General features: G+C 41.4%; 2 protein-coding genes across 9 annotated transcripts; one reads left to right on the top strand and one right to left on the bottom strand.

Annotated features, from left to right (window-relative positions):
• The first annotated feature begins 126 nt into the window (after window positions 1-126).
• On the top strand, window positions 127-9,743 carry METTL23 (methyltransferase 23, arginine). Of its 6 annotated transcripts, none has more exons than XM_063120359.1 (5): window positions 127-228; window positions 6,120-6,224; window positions 7,431-7,668; window positions 9,091-9,175; window positions 9,511-9,743. In XM_063120359.1, exons 2-5 carry the CDS (start codon window positions 6,141-6,143, stop codon window positions 9,665-9,667), a joined length of 564 nt encoding a protein of 187 aa, XP_062976429.1. In that variant the 5' UTR covers window positions 127-228; window positions 6,120-6,140; the 3' UTR covers window positions 9,668-9,743. The 6 variants fall into 6 exon arrangements, with proteins under 6 accessions (XP_062976429.1, XP_062976428.1, XP_062976430.1 ...); XM_063120358.1 differs by lacking the exon at window positions 127-228 and adding an exon at window positions 1,449-1,623; XM_063120360.1 differs by lacking the exon at window positions 127-228 and adding an exon at window positions 1,475-1,556.
• Window positions 9,744-10,529: 786 nt separating this feature from the next.
• On the bottom strand, window positions 10,530-13,799 carry SRSF2 (serine and arginine rich splicing factor 2). Of its 3 annotated transcripts, XR_010025195.1 has the most exons (4): window positions 13,219-13,799; window positions 12,492-12,802; window positions 11,426-12,214; window positions 10,530-10,953 (listed from the first exon to the last, which is right to left on the bottom strand). XR_010025195.1 is itself a non-coding variant. In XM_063120363.1 (3 exons), the coding sequence occupies exons 1-2, from the start codon at window positions 13,578-13,580 to the stop codon at window positions 12,499-12,501; spliced, it is 666 nt and encodes a 221-aa protein (XP_062976433.1). In that variant the 5' UTR covers window positions 13,581-13,799; the 3' UTR covers window positions 10,530-11,538; window positions 12,492-12,498. The 3 variants fall into 3 exon arrangements, 2 of the variants coding, with proteins under 2 accessions (XP_062976433.1, XP_062976434.1); XM_063120363.1 differs by having other exon boundaries at window positions 10,530-11,538; XM_063120364.1 differs by having other exon boundaries at window positions 10,530-12,214.
• Window positions 13,800-16,295: the final 2,496 nt, after the last annotated feature.

Here is a 16,295-nt window from a genome sequence, read left to right on the forward strand (position 1 = left end):
CTCTTTCCCATTGGCTGGCATCTTTCGTCCTCCCGCTCACGGGCAACGCTCATTGGTCATTTTGGAAGCGGAAAGAGAGGCGGAGGAAGCGAGTTAGGCGCCGGCGTTGCCGCCGCCATCTTGAGAAGCCAGCACCCCTCTTCCTCCGAGCGAGCTACGTCGTCGCAGTGAAATGTGGAAAACTATGGCAGGCTCTTACCACATGACGGAACTATTCTGTTATTTAAGGTAGCAGTGGCGTTGAGGCTTCAGCTACGATCGGGATACATCAACAAGCGCATTGCTAGTGACAAACGACAAGTGTGTAAAATCAGAGACTGAAGGAGGGGAGGCAGTAAAGGATGGAGCAATAATCCATTTATAAAACGATGCTAGTCCCTTACAATTTCATATAAAACCTGTGCAGTCCGATCCAAGGGCTGTTTGCTCCGAATTAGTCCACCTAGTTCGATGGGACTTAACCCGCAAGTATGCACAGAATTGCAGCCTAATTGGCAAAGTACTCATTCAGAAGGAGATGCTCGAATTTGGGGTAAGAAAGGTGGCAACCTTACTTCCAGCACACAGTTTGGCGGATCGAAACTGCACTGGAATAAAGATACTTGACACAACTACAAAGGTGCAGCCTGATACTGTGCATAAAGTGCACAGTGAGGTAGTATGCCTCTATAATGGTAATATTGCGCTCATGTCCTGTTTGTGGGCTTGTCATTGGCAGCTGGTTGGGCGCTGTGAGAAAAAGGATACTGGACTAGATAGGCCTTTGGTCTGATCCAGCATGACTCTTCTTATGTTCCTATGAGTGGAAGTAGGTTCCATTGAAGCCCACTGCAAAAGTTTAAAATAAATACATAACTTCTGTGCACCTAACTAAATGGGTTCTGGTCCACGAAAGCTCATACTACAACAAGTCTGCAATCCTGTACGCACACTTTCTTGGGAGTAAGGCCCATTGAATTCAATAGGACTTATTCTTCTGTAGATATGTATAAAATTGCACTGTAATTAGTTTTGTCTGGGAAATGCAGTGTCTTTTTGTGTTGTGTGTGTTTCAGCTAGTTCAGCTCGCATCCCACGTATCAGACTTCCTTGACCGGGTGCCCTCCAGTTGCGTTAGACTACAACTCCCATGATCCCTAGCCAGTATGATACTAATTGGGAATCATGGGAGTTGTAGTCCAATAATTTGGAGGGCACCCGTCGGGAGAGGTTGCTGTAGCAATGTCTTTGAACTGTCAAATCTACTCCAGGGAGAATGGCTTTAAAGCGCGGCCTACAGAACCACGCAAGCCGAGTAAAAGGAAAAAGCGGGCGATCCCCTGCCTACACGTTATCCCGCCCTCTTCATAGTCGTCTGTGATTGGGTATTTTCCCGGAAGACGTGTGAAACGTTGTTGAGTGCGAATGGTCCTCTTAAACTTCAATCTAACCTCTTTCAAGTGCGTGCAAAGGTTGGGAAGCGTGGCATAGACGCGTGAACACCTGAAATGTCGCCTTGTGCGGAAAGGGCTTCTAATGTGTGAGCCGGTATCCAAATTCAGTGTGAGGGAGTACAGGTTTATAGGAGGAGAGGAGGAGGAAAGAGACCCGCGGAATCCAGAGCTGGTGGTGCTTATTCCCGAGGTGCAATAATAATAATAATAATAATAATAATAATAATAATAATAATAATAATAATAATAATAATAATAATAATAATAATAATATGCAAAAACGACAATAATACGTATGTGCAGGAAGCAGAATTTGAAATGATGTAATGCAAAAGCAGAAGAAATAAGGGGAAGGAATATTTATATTTGAAACAAAGTCTACATTTCCGAAAACTTCGCAAATTTCACCTGAATCATTTGGTGATACGTTTTAGTTATTTTCTAAAATCCGTATATTGCAATACTATTATTAGGCCAACTCAAAGATCAAAAGAAATGTGCAAGCTTTATCAGGCAAATGTTATAAAAAGCAGGTTTTGGCAGAACGGGTATAGGAAGGGAGGGAAAAGCGGACTGGATTTCTACAGAGTCAGAGCTAAAGGCCCAATCCTATGTTTAGACAGAAAAAAGTCTTGCAGTTCCCAGCATTCCCCAATAAGACATGCTGGGAGTCATAAGACTTTACTTTTTAAACATGCATAGGATTGCAATGATATAAGCTTTGTGAAACATCATGCCTGATGACGAGATCTGGAAATTTCAAAAGCTTGCATGTTTTTTGTGAACTCTGAGTTGTGTGAATAAAGGTATAAGACTATATGGATTTTGGCATTTTTCTTATGGCTAAAACAATTGTCTTTGGATTTTGTATTCTAGTTATGGTCACCTTGGTGAAAACCATTTTGGAGGGCAAAATTACTTTTGGGTTAGACCTAGGTCAATTCTAAGGTGTTTGCATGGAAGTTCCTGCAGTTTTTAGCTTTATTGAGGAGCTTTATTTCTGCAGATGAAAAGGTAGTTGTTACATGTATGAGAACGTTTTAGGGCTCCAGCACTTACCAGGGTTCAGTTTCCTTAGAAGATCAGGTTTATTTCCACATATGCACAGTCTGAGCATAAGATCGGGGGCTAATAGGGGGCTTACAGCATTAATGCTCTAACAGATTACAGATGTCTAGGGCAACCCAATAGTAGCAAGGGATAAAAATAGTACCAAGGGATACCAAGAACAAAATCAGCTATCTGCCTCCTTTTCAGATCCATTTCCAGCATAGCCTCACCAAAGACTAAAGTAGTCCCTTCCTCTTGGTCTAGTACAGTGGTTCCCAAACTTTTTCAGGTAACCGCCCCCTTGGTTCCACAAATTCATGCCCAGTGCCCCCTACCCTACACTATAAAAATCATTATTCAGAATAGCGGTTTTCAATGACCCACTAAGGAAGATAATAACAATAAAATTCAAAACAGTAACAATTAGTTGAATATTTATTCAAAGTCCCATTACATTTTTTTAGTTTATTCATAATTGATTAGGTTGATCCAGTGATATCTTTTCAAAGTCTGATAGTCATTTAGCAAGAATATTAGATATCGCATTTAGTAACTAGGGTAGAGTACCTCACTATTCTGTAAATTCTTAATTTGATAGATGGGCTTGATGAAGTGATACCAGTTTCCCAATATCTGGTTTAAAGTCACTTAACATGAGTCTTAAATCGCCACGTTTAGTAATCTGGAGTCGATTTCTTTGCTTGGAGAGAAGTAGGCAGACCACACTAAAACCACATTCCTCCAAATATGATGTCGGAAATGCAACCAGGAGCTTCTGAACCACTAGGATAGCGATCAGAAATTTCCTTCTGTAACCAAAACTCCTGGTAAGATTTCTTAAACTTTGGCTTCAGCTCAATGTCATTTTGTAGCTCAATTGGCCCCTTTAAATATAAACTTCTCCTGTTAACCTTCAAAGCTTTTCACGGTCTAGCTCCTTCCTATCTCTCCTCTCTCATCTCACACTATTGCCCCGCTCGTGCTCTTCGCTCCTCTGATGCCATGTTTCTCGCCTGCCCAAGGGCCTCTACTTCCCTTGCTCGGCTCCGTCCATTTTCTTCTGCTGCCCCTTACGCCTGGAACACTCTTCCAGAACATTTGAGAAGTACAAGTTCAATCGCAGCTTTTAAAGCTCAACTAAAAACTTTTCTTTTTCCTAAAGCTTTTAAAACTTGATGTTGTGCAGACTTTATACTGTTAGTTTTACCCTACCCTGTGCCTGCTTACCCTACCCTGTGCCTGTTTGCATTCTCTTCCCCTCCTTATTGTTTCATTATTTTATTAGAATGTAAGCCTATGCGGCAGAGTCTTGCTATTTACTGTTTTACTCTGTACAGCACCATGTACATTGATGGTGCTATATAAATAAATAAATAAATAAATAAATAAATAATAATAATAATAAAGCACCCGCTGCAGGCTTGCCGAGGGAGGGAGGGAAAAGAGAGCCTCTGTTTTGCAGCCAGCGTGGCGGGGCACACCAAGCAGAGTATGTCTCTTCATTAGCGTTTTGGTGCTTTTGAAACATTTCAATTCACTGTTAAAAGGACTCTTCTTATTAATACATGTGTGGATTCTTCCCCTATATGGCTTGGGACCAAACTACCTTCTTCCATAAAAATGTCTCTGGGTTTTAAGACCTTCTGGAGAGGTGCTTCTTGGAAAAGACCACCTCAAGCGCCCCCCTGCCGCCCCTTTGCCTCTTAGCGTCCCCTGCCACCCTCTTGCCTCTTAACGCCCCCCTATGCAATCCCACCGCCCCCTTTGGGAACCACTGGTCTAGTAGGTCAAAAGGGTGAGTTATCTTCATCATCACCTATTCTGATGACTCCCATTGAAAACATTACTAGCTATCAACTGCCCTTTTGTCTTAAGATCTTGCCATAGGGCACCTACACTAATAGCTTTATTTACAGAAATCTTACAGTCAAGAACTTCAAGGTTGGAAGGGATCCTACATTTATTTGCAGTCAGAGGCGCTAGGCAGAATGTAGAGTAAGAGTGATAAAACTTCCAGACTGTTACATTACAAGCATTTGACCTGAAAGCAGAAACCACTTAGTGTGCAATCCTATCTCCTCAGAAGTATCATTGAGTTCAATGAGGCTTACTCCCTAGTAAGTGGACATAGGGTTATAGCCTTAGTCAATTATGCTGCATTATCCCCACCACCGGCTGGTAGTCTGGTGGCTCCACAGGATTGCTCACAGGATTGAATTGGCACATTCTGAGCCATCATTTGTGACAAGGGGTCATCTGTTGAACGCATCAGTGAGTTGAGGAAGTTTTTCTTTAATCATGGAATTGGCAACCACTAGACTGTACTAGCACAACCTTCCCTTTTCTCTTTAGAGCCTGTTGCTTCTGCACTTTCTGTAATAAAAAAATCAAAACTCATAGCATATGGGAGGCTTTTCCAACCTGGCACGCTCCAAATGTGTTGGAGTGCAACTGCCATCTTCCCCAACCAGCCCTGGCAATGCCTGGGGATTATGGGGATTGAAGTCCAACACATCTGGAGGGCTCCAGGTTGGGGAAGGCTGGCATATACACTGGCTCAAAAACGTGTGCAATGCATATATAATTTGGTACATATCTCAGTTATCTCCCAAGTAGGGTTGAAGCTTCAGCACTGTTTCAAGAAAAAATTATATTCACATAAAAAATGGAAAGTTATGCAAATGGTAAAAAAAATGTATCAATTTGCAGATAAAACATTGTATTAGTGTTTGTCTATTGCCTACTCCCAAGTGCTTTTATAGGCAACTTGTCTTCCTGTCTATATAGGTTCATTTAGCAAATACAAGTATATGATTGAAAAATGCTTCCATGATAATTATTTCCTGCTTTTGAAACTGCCTGTAATTATAACAGTGCTGCAGGGGGTAACTACTGGTGGAATGAGATTGATAACAGTGAAATCCTTTTAACAGTGCAAAAATTCTGCTGGCTGCTATCCCCATATGACTGTATGGGCACTTTTAATCCCGGAAATTCTAATGAATGAACCCCAGAAGCTATTACATCTGCTGCTACCATAGTATTGCTTGATCATGTAAATAAGTGTTAATAATATCAGTGGTAGTGTTATCATTTAAATAATTAGCATCAAAAATTGGCTATGGAGGTAAGGTTTATCTGCACCCAGCATCCTGCATGACTTGTTCTTTGGATTTCACTGGTACTACATGGCTAAATGCAGGATTGTGAAATAATACCGTCTGCTGAACCTATAAAATATGCTGCTCTGTAATCTATTCTGATCAATGATAACAGCTCCTTTTATACTCAGCCGGAAAACTCTGGCTGAATGCAAGTAAACATCATTCACCTTTCTCCTTGACTTACATTTTCTATGCAATTGCAGCATTCTGTGGGAAAGTGTTGACTCTGTAGTCTTCTGCAAGCTACTTAAGCTGAAGTATTTGTCAGTTGAATTTTATTTATTTATTGCATTTTTGTACTGCCCAATAGGCGAAGCTCCCTCAGCGGTTCACAATTTCTGGTACATAATGAATAAGTGCTTTACAAAAACGGTAGAGAAAATGGTGAAAACTGACAAATGCACTAGTATATTTTTTTTAAAAAAATGTGTGAGATATCACCATGTTTTACAACAAAAACTCTCCTTTTCAGGTTCTTGATCCCCAGTATGGTATGTATGTTTGGCCCTGTGCTGTGGTTCTGGCCCAGTACGTCTGGTTTCATAGAAGGCTAGTCCATGGCAAGAGAATTTTGGAGGTAACTGCAACCTTTGATTCCAGCCACACAATGTAGAATTAGAACCTTTAAAATAAAGCTTTTAATGTATGTAAAGCCTTCACATTTTATTTCAGCAGGAAATTTAATTTCTTTAAATTATTCTTCATTCTAAATGCTAGGGTTTAGACTGAAGCCTCTTGTAGGCGGGACTTATGGACAACATGGAGGGATGCATTCACATTATGAGTGGCTACTCTTTTGATCAGCAATGGGTGTATAAGCTGCTTTGTAAATTTCATGGGGGCTTGCACAGAATGTTATTTTGGGCAAGCTGATAATGTAAACGTTTGCAATGGGCTGGATCAGCCTTTTCCTTCAGACTACAGCTTTCATTGTCCTCAACCAGAGAAGTTAGATAGGTAAGGATGCATGGGAAGAAAGAAAAAAAGTCCTACAGCTCCCAGCATGGCTGGCTGAAGAATGACTGGGAGGGTAGTTTTCCATCTAAACTTGCATAGGATTGTGCCTTAAAGCTTCTATTTTTGCATCACTTATACTTAGGATTCTGTCAAGCTCAACAGCATAACAAAGTGGAAGTAGGCATAAAAGTCTCTTAATCTACCCCAGCCCAATGGCAGGAATATACACTGGTGGGTGTTTCTCCTTCACCTATTTAGATAGAATATAAAACAGATAGTTTCATATTCATACTCAGCTATGTATGTGTAATGTTTCTTAAGCTGTAACTGCCAGATCAGAAATAAGCAGTTTATCAAGTGTGAACTTGTAGCTCTTACCTATTTCCACATCCCAAGTTTTCCTGCTTAACAACTGCATGAATCAACAGCTTGAGACAATATGTCGATCGGACCAGTTTATTGCTACTGTTCATTTCCGAATGAAGCATGTAATTGTAGATCATCTTCTGAAAAACTTAGAAAATACCTTAGAAATTGGGAGTGTGTGATGGAACAAGGGCTCCCATTAAGATGTCATGAGTAAATGGATGGTGTTATCATGTGGGTCATGAACTGCAGTCCTATGCATGTCTACTCAGAATTAAGATTAATTGATTTTGATGGTATGTATTTCCAAGTAAATGTGTATAGGATTGCAGCCTTAGTAGCTTTAGCAGACCACTCCAGGAAAAGACTATTCCCAAACTTCAGTGCCATCCTGAACTCAGCAAGGAATACATTTGGCATTACAATTGGTGTGCTACAAACCAGTTTTTACTTTGTGCAGATTGGAGCAGGAGTGAGTCTTCCTGGGATAGTGGCAGCAAAATGTGGAGCAGAAATGATATTGTCAGATAATGCAGAGTTTCCTCAGTGTTTGGACAACTGTCAAAGGAGCTGTCAGATGAATAACCTCTCTGGGGTATATGTCACAGGACTCACCTGGGGTCATGTATCACCCACTCTATTGGCTTTGCCTCCAGTGGACATTGTGCTGGCATCTGATGTATTTTTTGAACCAGAAGGTAAATGTTCCATTGATATTGTTTATCTTATACCCACTGCTGTGCATGTTATAGTACAGAATTTGACACAAAACTTACTGTGTGAATAGTGGCTATAAAAAGGAATTCCCTCGGCCATCCTTTTTTCCTTGTAGTTTTAAGAATTTATAGACTATGTTGGAAACATGGGTCTCCATGCAAATTATGTGCAGTTAGCAGTCTTGTAAAATTGGAACTCTTAGAGGTGATACCATGCCTATAAATATGAATACTGTGAAATTCTAAATTTAAGAAAAATGCTAAAACTTAATAAATTTATTGAGGCTGTGAAATAGCCAAACTGGAATCTAGCAAATCTCAAATTTTCATCCATGAAAATATTGGATAATTATATGAACATGCCTTGGATTATTAGTCCATCTAGTCTAGTACTGTCTATGTTTACTAGCCATGGCTATCAGGCCAAGATCTTTTCTAGCTCTTCCATCAAAGATCCTCTTGGTGAATATGTCAAGAATTCAGTCTAAGATCTTCTGATTTTTTAAAATAAACCTTTAGGAGCCAAGTATACTTTTCCTACACTTGTCAGTACAGGAACATTCATTGGATTGTATCCACCTTTATCTGCCACTAGAATGACCACTACTCAAGAAACTGATTTTCCCCTCCCAGTCCCCAAATCTGTTTGAGGGGAAAGGAGAGGAAGTCCTATTGTGTGGAGTTGCCCATTGAGCCTTTATGGTGGCATTTAACAGATATCAGCAAGACTATCCTCTGCCATCCAGCAAAAGCTTATTTTTCTTGGGGAAGTGGTAGAACTTGGGAATCTATCTCATACTGAGTCAGACCACTGGTCCATCTAACCCAGTATTGTCAACACTAAACAGGCATCTTTCCTAGCCCAGCCAGATGCTAGGAATTGAATCAGGGACCTTCTGCATGCAAAGCAAGTACTCTGCCACTCTGGATAGAATATTTTTCTATCAACCTTCCCCCATCACATATGGATTGTAAAGTAGATCTCCAAATGGAAAACAATTGCACTTTGAGCATATGGATAAGAGGCGCAGGATCTTTTCAACACAGCCTTACTTCAAGAAGTTAATAGCCTTATGGGGTAAACTTTGAGTATTAAGAGGAAGGCGAACAAGGAAATAGGCTATAACCATTGACTCATGAAATGTGCAAAATAAGTATGACTCAGAAAAAGCCGTACCTACCATTGCAGTACAAAACAATGTAAACAAGCCCTTGGGATGAAGGTGTGCAATGCCAGTATTTGAGTATACTTATGATAAACTATAGCGAAGTAAGGTGTACAGAAACGAAGTCATGATTTATTACATGCTAAATTGGGAGAGATTTAAAGTCCCAAAAATCACAAGTGAAGCAACTCCAACACATAACCAATATTACACCAAATGTTTGTTTGCATTATAACAGACTTTGAAGATGTTATAAGTACAGTGCACTACTTAATGAGAAAGAATCCACATGCTCAGTTCTGGACTACTTATCAAGTCAGAAGGTATGGTTGTGCCAAATGTATTCCCATATCTGGTGTGTTTCAAGCACTTTCATAGCCAATCTGCATCACATACATCTTGTCTGATTAAGAAATGTAGTGATGTCAAAAGCTTGCACGTTTGTGAACTTTCAACTGCCTAATAAAGGTAGAGCCCTAATATGTATTTTTGAAGTTATGACTAGCAGTTTTTTTAAACCTAAAATGCAGAGTTGTGTATGTTAGACACATTGAAATCTTGCTTAGAAACTAGCCTTAAAACACCCATTTGGCAACTATAAGCCTAATTTTATTAATTTATTTTATTTATGGTAAAGATGTCAACTGTCTTTTTTCAGTGCTGACTGGTCTATTGAAGGATTACTCTGCAAGTGGGAGATGGAAAGTATCTGTGTGCCCTTGCAGTCATTTGAGGCCAACAAGGAACAATTAGCAGGCTCTTCTCTTCCAGGAAGACATACTATTGAAATGATGATTATCAGTTCAAATGAATGAATGAAGCCCGATCCAGTAACTGCTTTGAGAGATTTGTTTTAGTGTTTTTTTTTAAAAATAAATTTTTACCTCTAAACTTGCTTGGCTTTGAAGTACTTACCAAGTTGTACGTTAAAATAATCTACTATAAATTGCCTTAGGCAAATAGCAAGTTTCTTGTACAGGCTAATGGTGGATCATCTCCCTTAAATTCCAAATGTTGCCCATCCTAACTCTCAAGTCTTCTTCTAAAACAAAGGCAGTTGAGACTTGTCCCATTACAGGGTTGTAGACACTTTGCTGATGGAAGAGGTCCACTGGCACCAAGGAGGTCATTCAACAATCCCTCTCTCCTCTATATACACACCACCACTAAATCTACTCTGGAAGGCTCAACCTTCTGGAGCAGGTTTTGGAATGCACAATGGGCTGCAGGAAGAATTACCTAACATCACCTCACTCGGTTCCACACTGGTCTATAAGCAAACTGGTGCCCTTCAGTTTTGGACAACTCCCATATGCCAAAGCCAGCATGGCCCGAGTCAAGGATTATGGGAGCTATAATGCAAAATATCTTAAGGGCACCAGGTTATCTACCTTTGGTCTGTACCCACAGCCTATTTATGAAGGTTTTAATTGTATGTTCTGGTAAGAGTAAGTCATCTCAGAGGAACTCTCAGTGAAGTAATTTAGCCATACAGGTAGAGCTACATAATTTAACTCTTATCCCCCAAGTAGTTAAGGAGCCACCCATATTGATTTCACCAGAATATCAGTCTATGAAGGATTAATTCTCATTCTATATTACAAGTGAGTTTTCCTGAAATCAACATTGAGATCTTCCCACGTTCTCATAGACAAAACTGACTCAGGACATTAAGAGTTCAAAAAAAATGAACACCAAGAAAGTGTTTATTAAACTACAGACACAGTGGTTATAGTACAGAATGTTTTAAGAGATACTGCAAATTGATACTTAGAGGAATGAATCAAATGCTTTAAACATTACATTTTTATATGCAAGTTCACATATGTAGATGGTCTAATTTACCATTCTGGAAAAATAAGGTGTGTATATCACCAGCTAGATGTGCTCACTGTATGCTCCGTTATTTTTATGCAAGGCCCGGGTGACTGGAAGTGCAGTTGTCAGGCAATTATAACTAACTGGACAGCCATTTGTTTCTGCACGACAAGGCATCGTTACAGGAGCAATCAGGAGAAAACAGGAAACAGCCAAGCACTCTGCACTGCAACACGCCACCTTAACAGCTAACCAGCATTACTCAACTGCTACACAACTGCGCCTAGTGCACAAAAATACATAAGAGAAGAGATTAGAATTTTGTCTGATAAAAACAAATCTTTCAAAATAATTGTCAGCTGTAAAGTTTAATGTTTGACTTGAAGATACTATTTCAACTCAAGTATTTGCAATTGCATTTGAATTTAACATTTTGGAACTGGAGAATAAAGGCAAAAATTGAACATTTGGACAGCATTAAGCTAGTCAGCATATTATAGCTGCATATTTCTTTAATATTAAAAATTGAGGCAGCAAGTTAGTTACCTATTTTATTTGCAAACAAGTCAGCACTATATGAACAAAAATGAAGTTTTACCTCAAATATCCAAGCCAATAATGAAATCTGTAGTCGTTCACTCCACTAAATTACAAGAAATTTGAATAATAGCAACAAAATGGCACATAAAAGTAAAAGTCTGCTATTTGAGGCTCAAAAGTAAAGTAAAATGTTAGACAAAGTGTTACAAAATAACCTTTTCAACAGCTGGTTGCTTGTGCCGGGGTCTCTCCAATGGACTGGCGATTCAAATGATCGTTTCTCCTCTGAAGGCATCCTTTATGTAGGTTTCTCATCTATTTGATGTATCTAGATTTGAAAAAAGTATAGTTCAGCAAGCATACCCATTGTATGTCTTCAATATTTTATGGATGTTCTCAAGATTTCTAGTAATACTGGCCTTGGCTCACCATGTTTTACAGAGTGTGCAATGCCCACCTCCCACCGTCACATTGGATACTAATGTAGATAGACATGAAATTTTTGGAGTTACTGTTGAACCTTGAATATTACATTACATGCTTTCGGGCTGTGATCAAACCACCCTCATCCTGAATCCAGCCCGATTCACAGTAAATTATGCATTAGTTCTTATTCAAACCTTGAGGCGCCATTAAATAGTTGTGTAACCTTAACAGTTCTAGGCCCCCTTCCTTTGAAAAAACAGGACCAAACAATTTGAGGGAGGTTAAAGACACACTATCCATTTTCCCCACCCAGCATCTCCTTATAAGCCCACAATTACACTGGAGAAGAAACTGGTTTCCATAAGTTCCTGCATTTCAATCTCCACTTCTAGAAATATTTGCTGTTGAGCTCTGTGACCACAGCACTGATTCTTCATTAACAGGATAGTGTATCTTTAACATTTAAAGACAAACCTGCTCCAATACACGCCCACAGAAACTGGTCCCTGGAGGATCAGCCAAATCAGTTAAAATCTGCAATACTGGCCAATATTCTTTAAGCAAACAGGAGACCGCAGCTTTAAAGGGGAAAATGCAGATGTTGGATAAGAACAGTAAGAAATAGTCATTTTCAGAAATAGGATGCGTCTCAAACAATAGATATTAAAAAGCAAGCTATTAATTGCAACAAAACATGAAGATAACCTTTATTAGCCATAGACTAAAATGCCCTCCTCAGAAAGGAACATGCCCCATTAAGTTTTACTTGCTCTAGAATGCTATATGAAGGACCCAAAACCTGCTGAATTTGCTACAATAAAGCATGCAAATAAAATAGACTGCCAGGCACATTACCATTTTCTTAGGAAGACACAGCTCCTTCCTCTTCAGGAGACTTAGGGGGGCTCTTCGAACGGGATCTCGACTTCGATTCCCTCTTTGAAACAGGTGGGGGGCTTCTTGATCTGGACCTGGACCTTGATCGTGAACGAGACCTGGAAACAGACGAGGACTTGGACTTCGATCTTCTGGCCGATCTTGACTTGGAAGTAGAGCGAGATCGGGATCGTGTGCGAGATCTTGACTTGGAGCGACTGTAGCGTGATCGGCTACGGGATCTGGATCGGCTCCTGCTTCGGGATCGGCTGCGACGACGTCTTCTGGGGCTGCGGGGTAAAATAATAGTAATATATTTTTAAATGCATGGGTGGTTTGATAATAGCCATAAATCCATACGCTGTTCCTCCTTGGGGGCTTTCTTAATGGCGCCAAAGCAAGAGGAAACTAGGCCGCCCGTTCGATCTCTTGTCCTCCGATATCACGTGGCTCACTTACTTTCCCGCCGCCCTTACCCTAAGCAACGCAACTTTACCGCCGCCCTCGTCTCCATAGGCCTTTACTTTCCCGTGTCAAGTTATTCACGATCAACTCTCATCCCGGACTTCTAGCCCCTTTAAACATAAATAACCCGTTCTTCCACACATCCCTCACATTTCACAGCCCCCTCATTTAGGTTTCCTCCCCGACCAGGTGCTTCTCCCCTCCCTCGGGGCTGCGCTCCCCTCCCCCACCCGACTCATACCTTCTACTGCGACGTCCGTAGCCACCGCTACCATACCGGCGCGGAGGGGGCCCCCGTCGGCTGTGGTGGGAATCTGGGGGTCGGCCGTAACGGGCCATCTGGACACGCAACTCTCGCCCGTCGAGCACGGCTCCGTCCATGGCATCCATGGCGTCCTCCGCGTCGCGTTTGTCGTGGAAGCGCACGAAGGCGAAGCCACGACTCTCCTTGGTGTAGCGGTCTCGGGGAATGTACACGTCCCCCACGCGTCCGTACTTCTCGAAGACGCGACGGAGCGTGTCCGGAGAGGTGCGGTAAGTCAGGTTGTCCACTTTCAGCGAGGTCATACCCTCCACGTCCGGCGGCGGCCGCCCGTAACTCATAGCGAGCGGGCGGGGAAGAAGAGGAGGACGCGGGAGAAGCGCTTAGTTAGACCAATGAATCAGAACCAAAGATCCTAGGCAGGGCTTTGCGGTCAAGTCCGCAGGTGTCACAGACCTGCCGCCGTATTCGGTTTGAAGCACGCGGACTGGACCTCACTCAGGCTCCACCATCTCCCAGCGCCGCCACGAGCAAGTGAACGAGGCGCCGCCCTTCCTCAAGCACTTAAACGCCACAAAATGGCCGCCGCTGACCCGGAAATAATTCGAGAGCCCACTCGCCCGCCTGGGTTATATCGGAGTTAATTCAAATTAAAATATTTTCGGTTTCAGAACAGGAAATGGAGATATAGGAACGATACTGGGTCATAAACGAAAAAAGAAAAGAAAAGCTGTTATCGGCTTTGAATGCTCAGATGCTGTTAAGGCGAAACCCCGGAAGGGATTATGTCCGTTTCCCCGAGCTAGGATAGTTAAGGGTTACTTTCCCAAATACCATCAAATATGAAAGAGGTATATTGGATTGGGTTTATTAAAATGTAGATTACATCTTGTATTTTTAAAGTGTTAAATTGCAATGTCGACGTGAACGTTTATCAAAAGAGAGGCGGTATAGGATTCAAAATGGCGGCGAAGGAAAAGAGGAAGCTGGCTGATATGTCGGGGCGTGCACGAGGCCTATAGCGCGCGCACGCAGCGTGCAAAGAGAAAGAGGCTGGGTTCAAGGGCCGGGAGGCGGAACGATGATTTCCTTCTTAGCGCTGCCGCAACGAAAGACGTGAGCCAGGGCTCGGAGGGGGGCGTGTTTAGCGTGCACTCCGCCCGCAGTTTTCGCGCTGAGTTAATAGGTTGAAGGCCCTAATGGACGTCATCGTTTTACAAGGTGGTCTCGTACGCTTGCTGTTTGCTTTTGCAACAAAAGCATGCAGGGCTACTAAGAGATCCTAGACACAGAAAGAAAACACGGATAGCGGTGGTTGTGTACCAGAAAGGAGGAAAAAACCAAAATTTATTAGGGCTAGCCAAAACTTCTCAAAAATAGTGAGCAAGTTTATGGACCTTTTAGAACCCCTCTTTAGGTTAATGTTAAGCAAAACGTGTGTGTGTGTATGTGTATTCTTACCTCCCTCTGAGTGTGAAGATTGGGTGACTTGCTTGAGACAGTTCAGACAATATGCTAAGCCATGGTTAGGCTGCGAACCCTTTTTTAGCCCAATTGTTAGTGAGCATGTTTTAACCATGCTTATGTAGCCACCATGGTTAGGATGATTCACATGACATGCTAAGTTATGGTTCACACAACACATGTTTAGCTCACAGTGCTTAACCATCATGGCTAATCATGTCATCTGAACAGGGTAAAAAAAAAAGCCATGTGCTCAGCAAACATTTATTCTGGATTAAGTGCTCCATTGAACACAATGAGATGTACTTCTGAGATGGATGCTCTAAGGATCCTATGCTTGGGAAGTTGAGGGCTGAGTTTGAAGTCAAGGAATGCAGCCTCTCCCCCTTTTCAACAGTTTTCCAACTTGATATGTTGTCATAGCACGCAGGACACTGCCACACTTTTATCTCCCCTCGGCCCTCAATCCTGCTGTCTTATATCAAGTTGGAGCTTCTGAACAAAATAGAAATGACTTAAGTCCTATGAGGAGCTGATATTCTAGAATAACAGAGTGCAGGGAAACCAGGTGTATTCCCTCTTGTACTATGCAGCTGTGTAAAAGCAAGGTCATCAGAACCTTTTTGTAAACATGAAGCAGTAATTATAGCCCATCAGAGCCTGGGATGGGGAAAACCTTGAGATCCCCTTTGTAGTAAATTTTGAAGCATGGAAGGAGAAACTCATTAATGAGGAAGCTGGAAATTTCAAGTGAGAGGTGGGAGTAAAATATAGTGTCCCCCCCCCCCAAAGTGGTGACTTTTTTATCTCTACTTTAGCCCTTTATTTCCCATAAACACATGAGCAACAGTGCACATACTCAGGAGATTACTTTGCCTAATGCCATATCTGTGAATATGGCCTAGGAAGTCGACTGCCACAATTCTCTTTTCCCAAAAGCATTTGGGTTACCCATAATGGAAGAATGTGGCTGCATTCTTGTCTTCAGTGAACCTGATAGTAAACATTTTTGTTGATTTTAGCAAAGTCAAGAATTCATAAGGTAGCCACCCAAATTCACTTACTCTGGAGTAGCCCCATAGAAATCTTGCAATGTAGGCAATAGGATTACTTGACACAGGGGAACTGGAGATTACAACTGTGAATAGCAAATGGAATTGCAAGATCAATATTTCAGAAATATTATGGAGCGTAAATCTGTTATTTGTTCTTTGGAGGTCTATACCTTTTTTTACCTAGAATGCTTCCAGACAGAGGGCTCCTAACAGTAACAATAAAAAGGCAGCTATTCCATGTTTTCATTAACAGATTATTATTTTTCTGGTAAGAAAAGTGGTGGAAGAAGCAGTGGGAATACAGGGGAGGGCTACAAACCAAAGACAACATCAACATAAAATTCTGTGAATGAAGCAATGCAATTGCAGAATAAAAGCTTCATCTGGATGTATGATATCCGTGTTCTGTATATTACTAGTACACAGAATCAAGTAAATGGTAATTAGAATTAAAAATATGCTAATTAGTTGTATTTCCAAATGGAAGAACTATTCTTGGGGCAATGCATTCAGGGTTTTTTAAAAAATAATTTATAT

The sequence above is a fragment of the Elgaria multicarinata genome, chromosome 3 (assembly GCF_023053635.1).
Source record: "Elgaria multicarinata webbii isolate HBS135686 ecotype San Diego chromosome 3, rElgMul1.1.pri, whole genome shotgun sequence".
NCBI classification, from domain to species: Eukaryota; Metazoa; Chordata; class Lepidosauria; order Squamata; family Anguidae; genus Elgaria; species Elgaria multicarinata.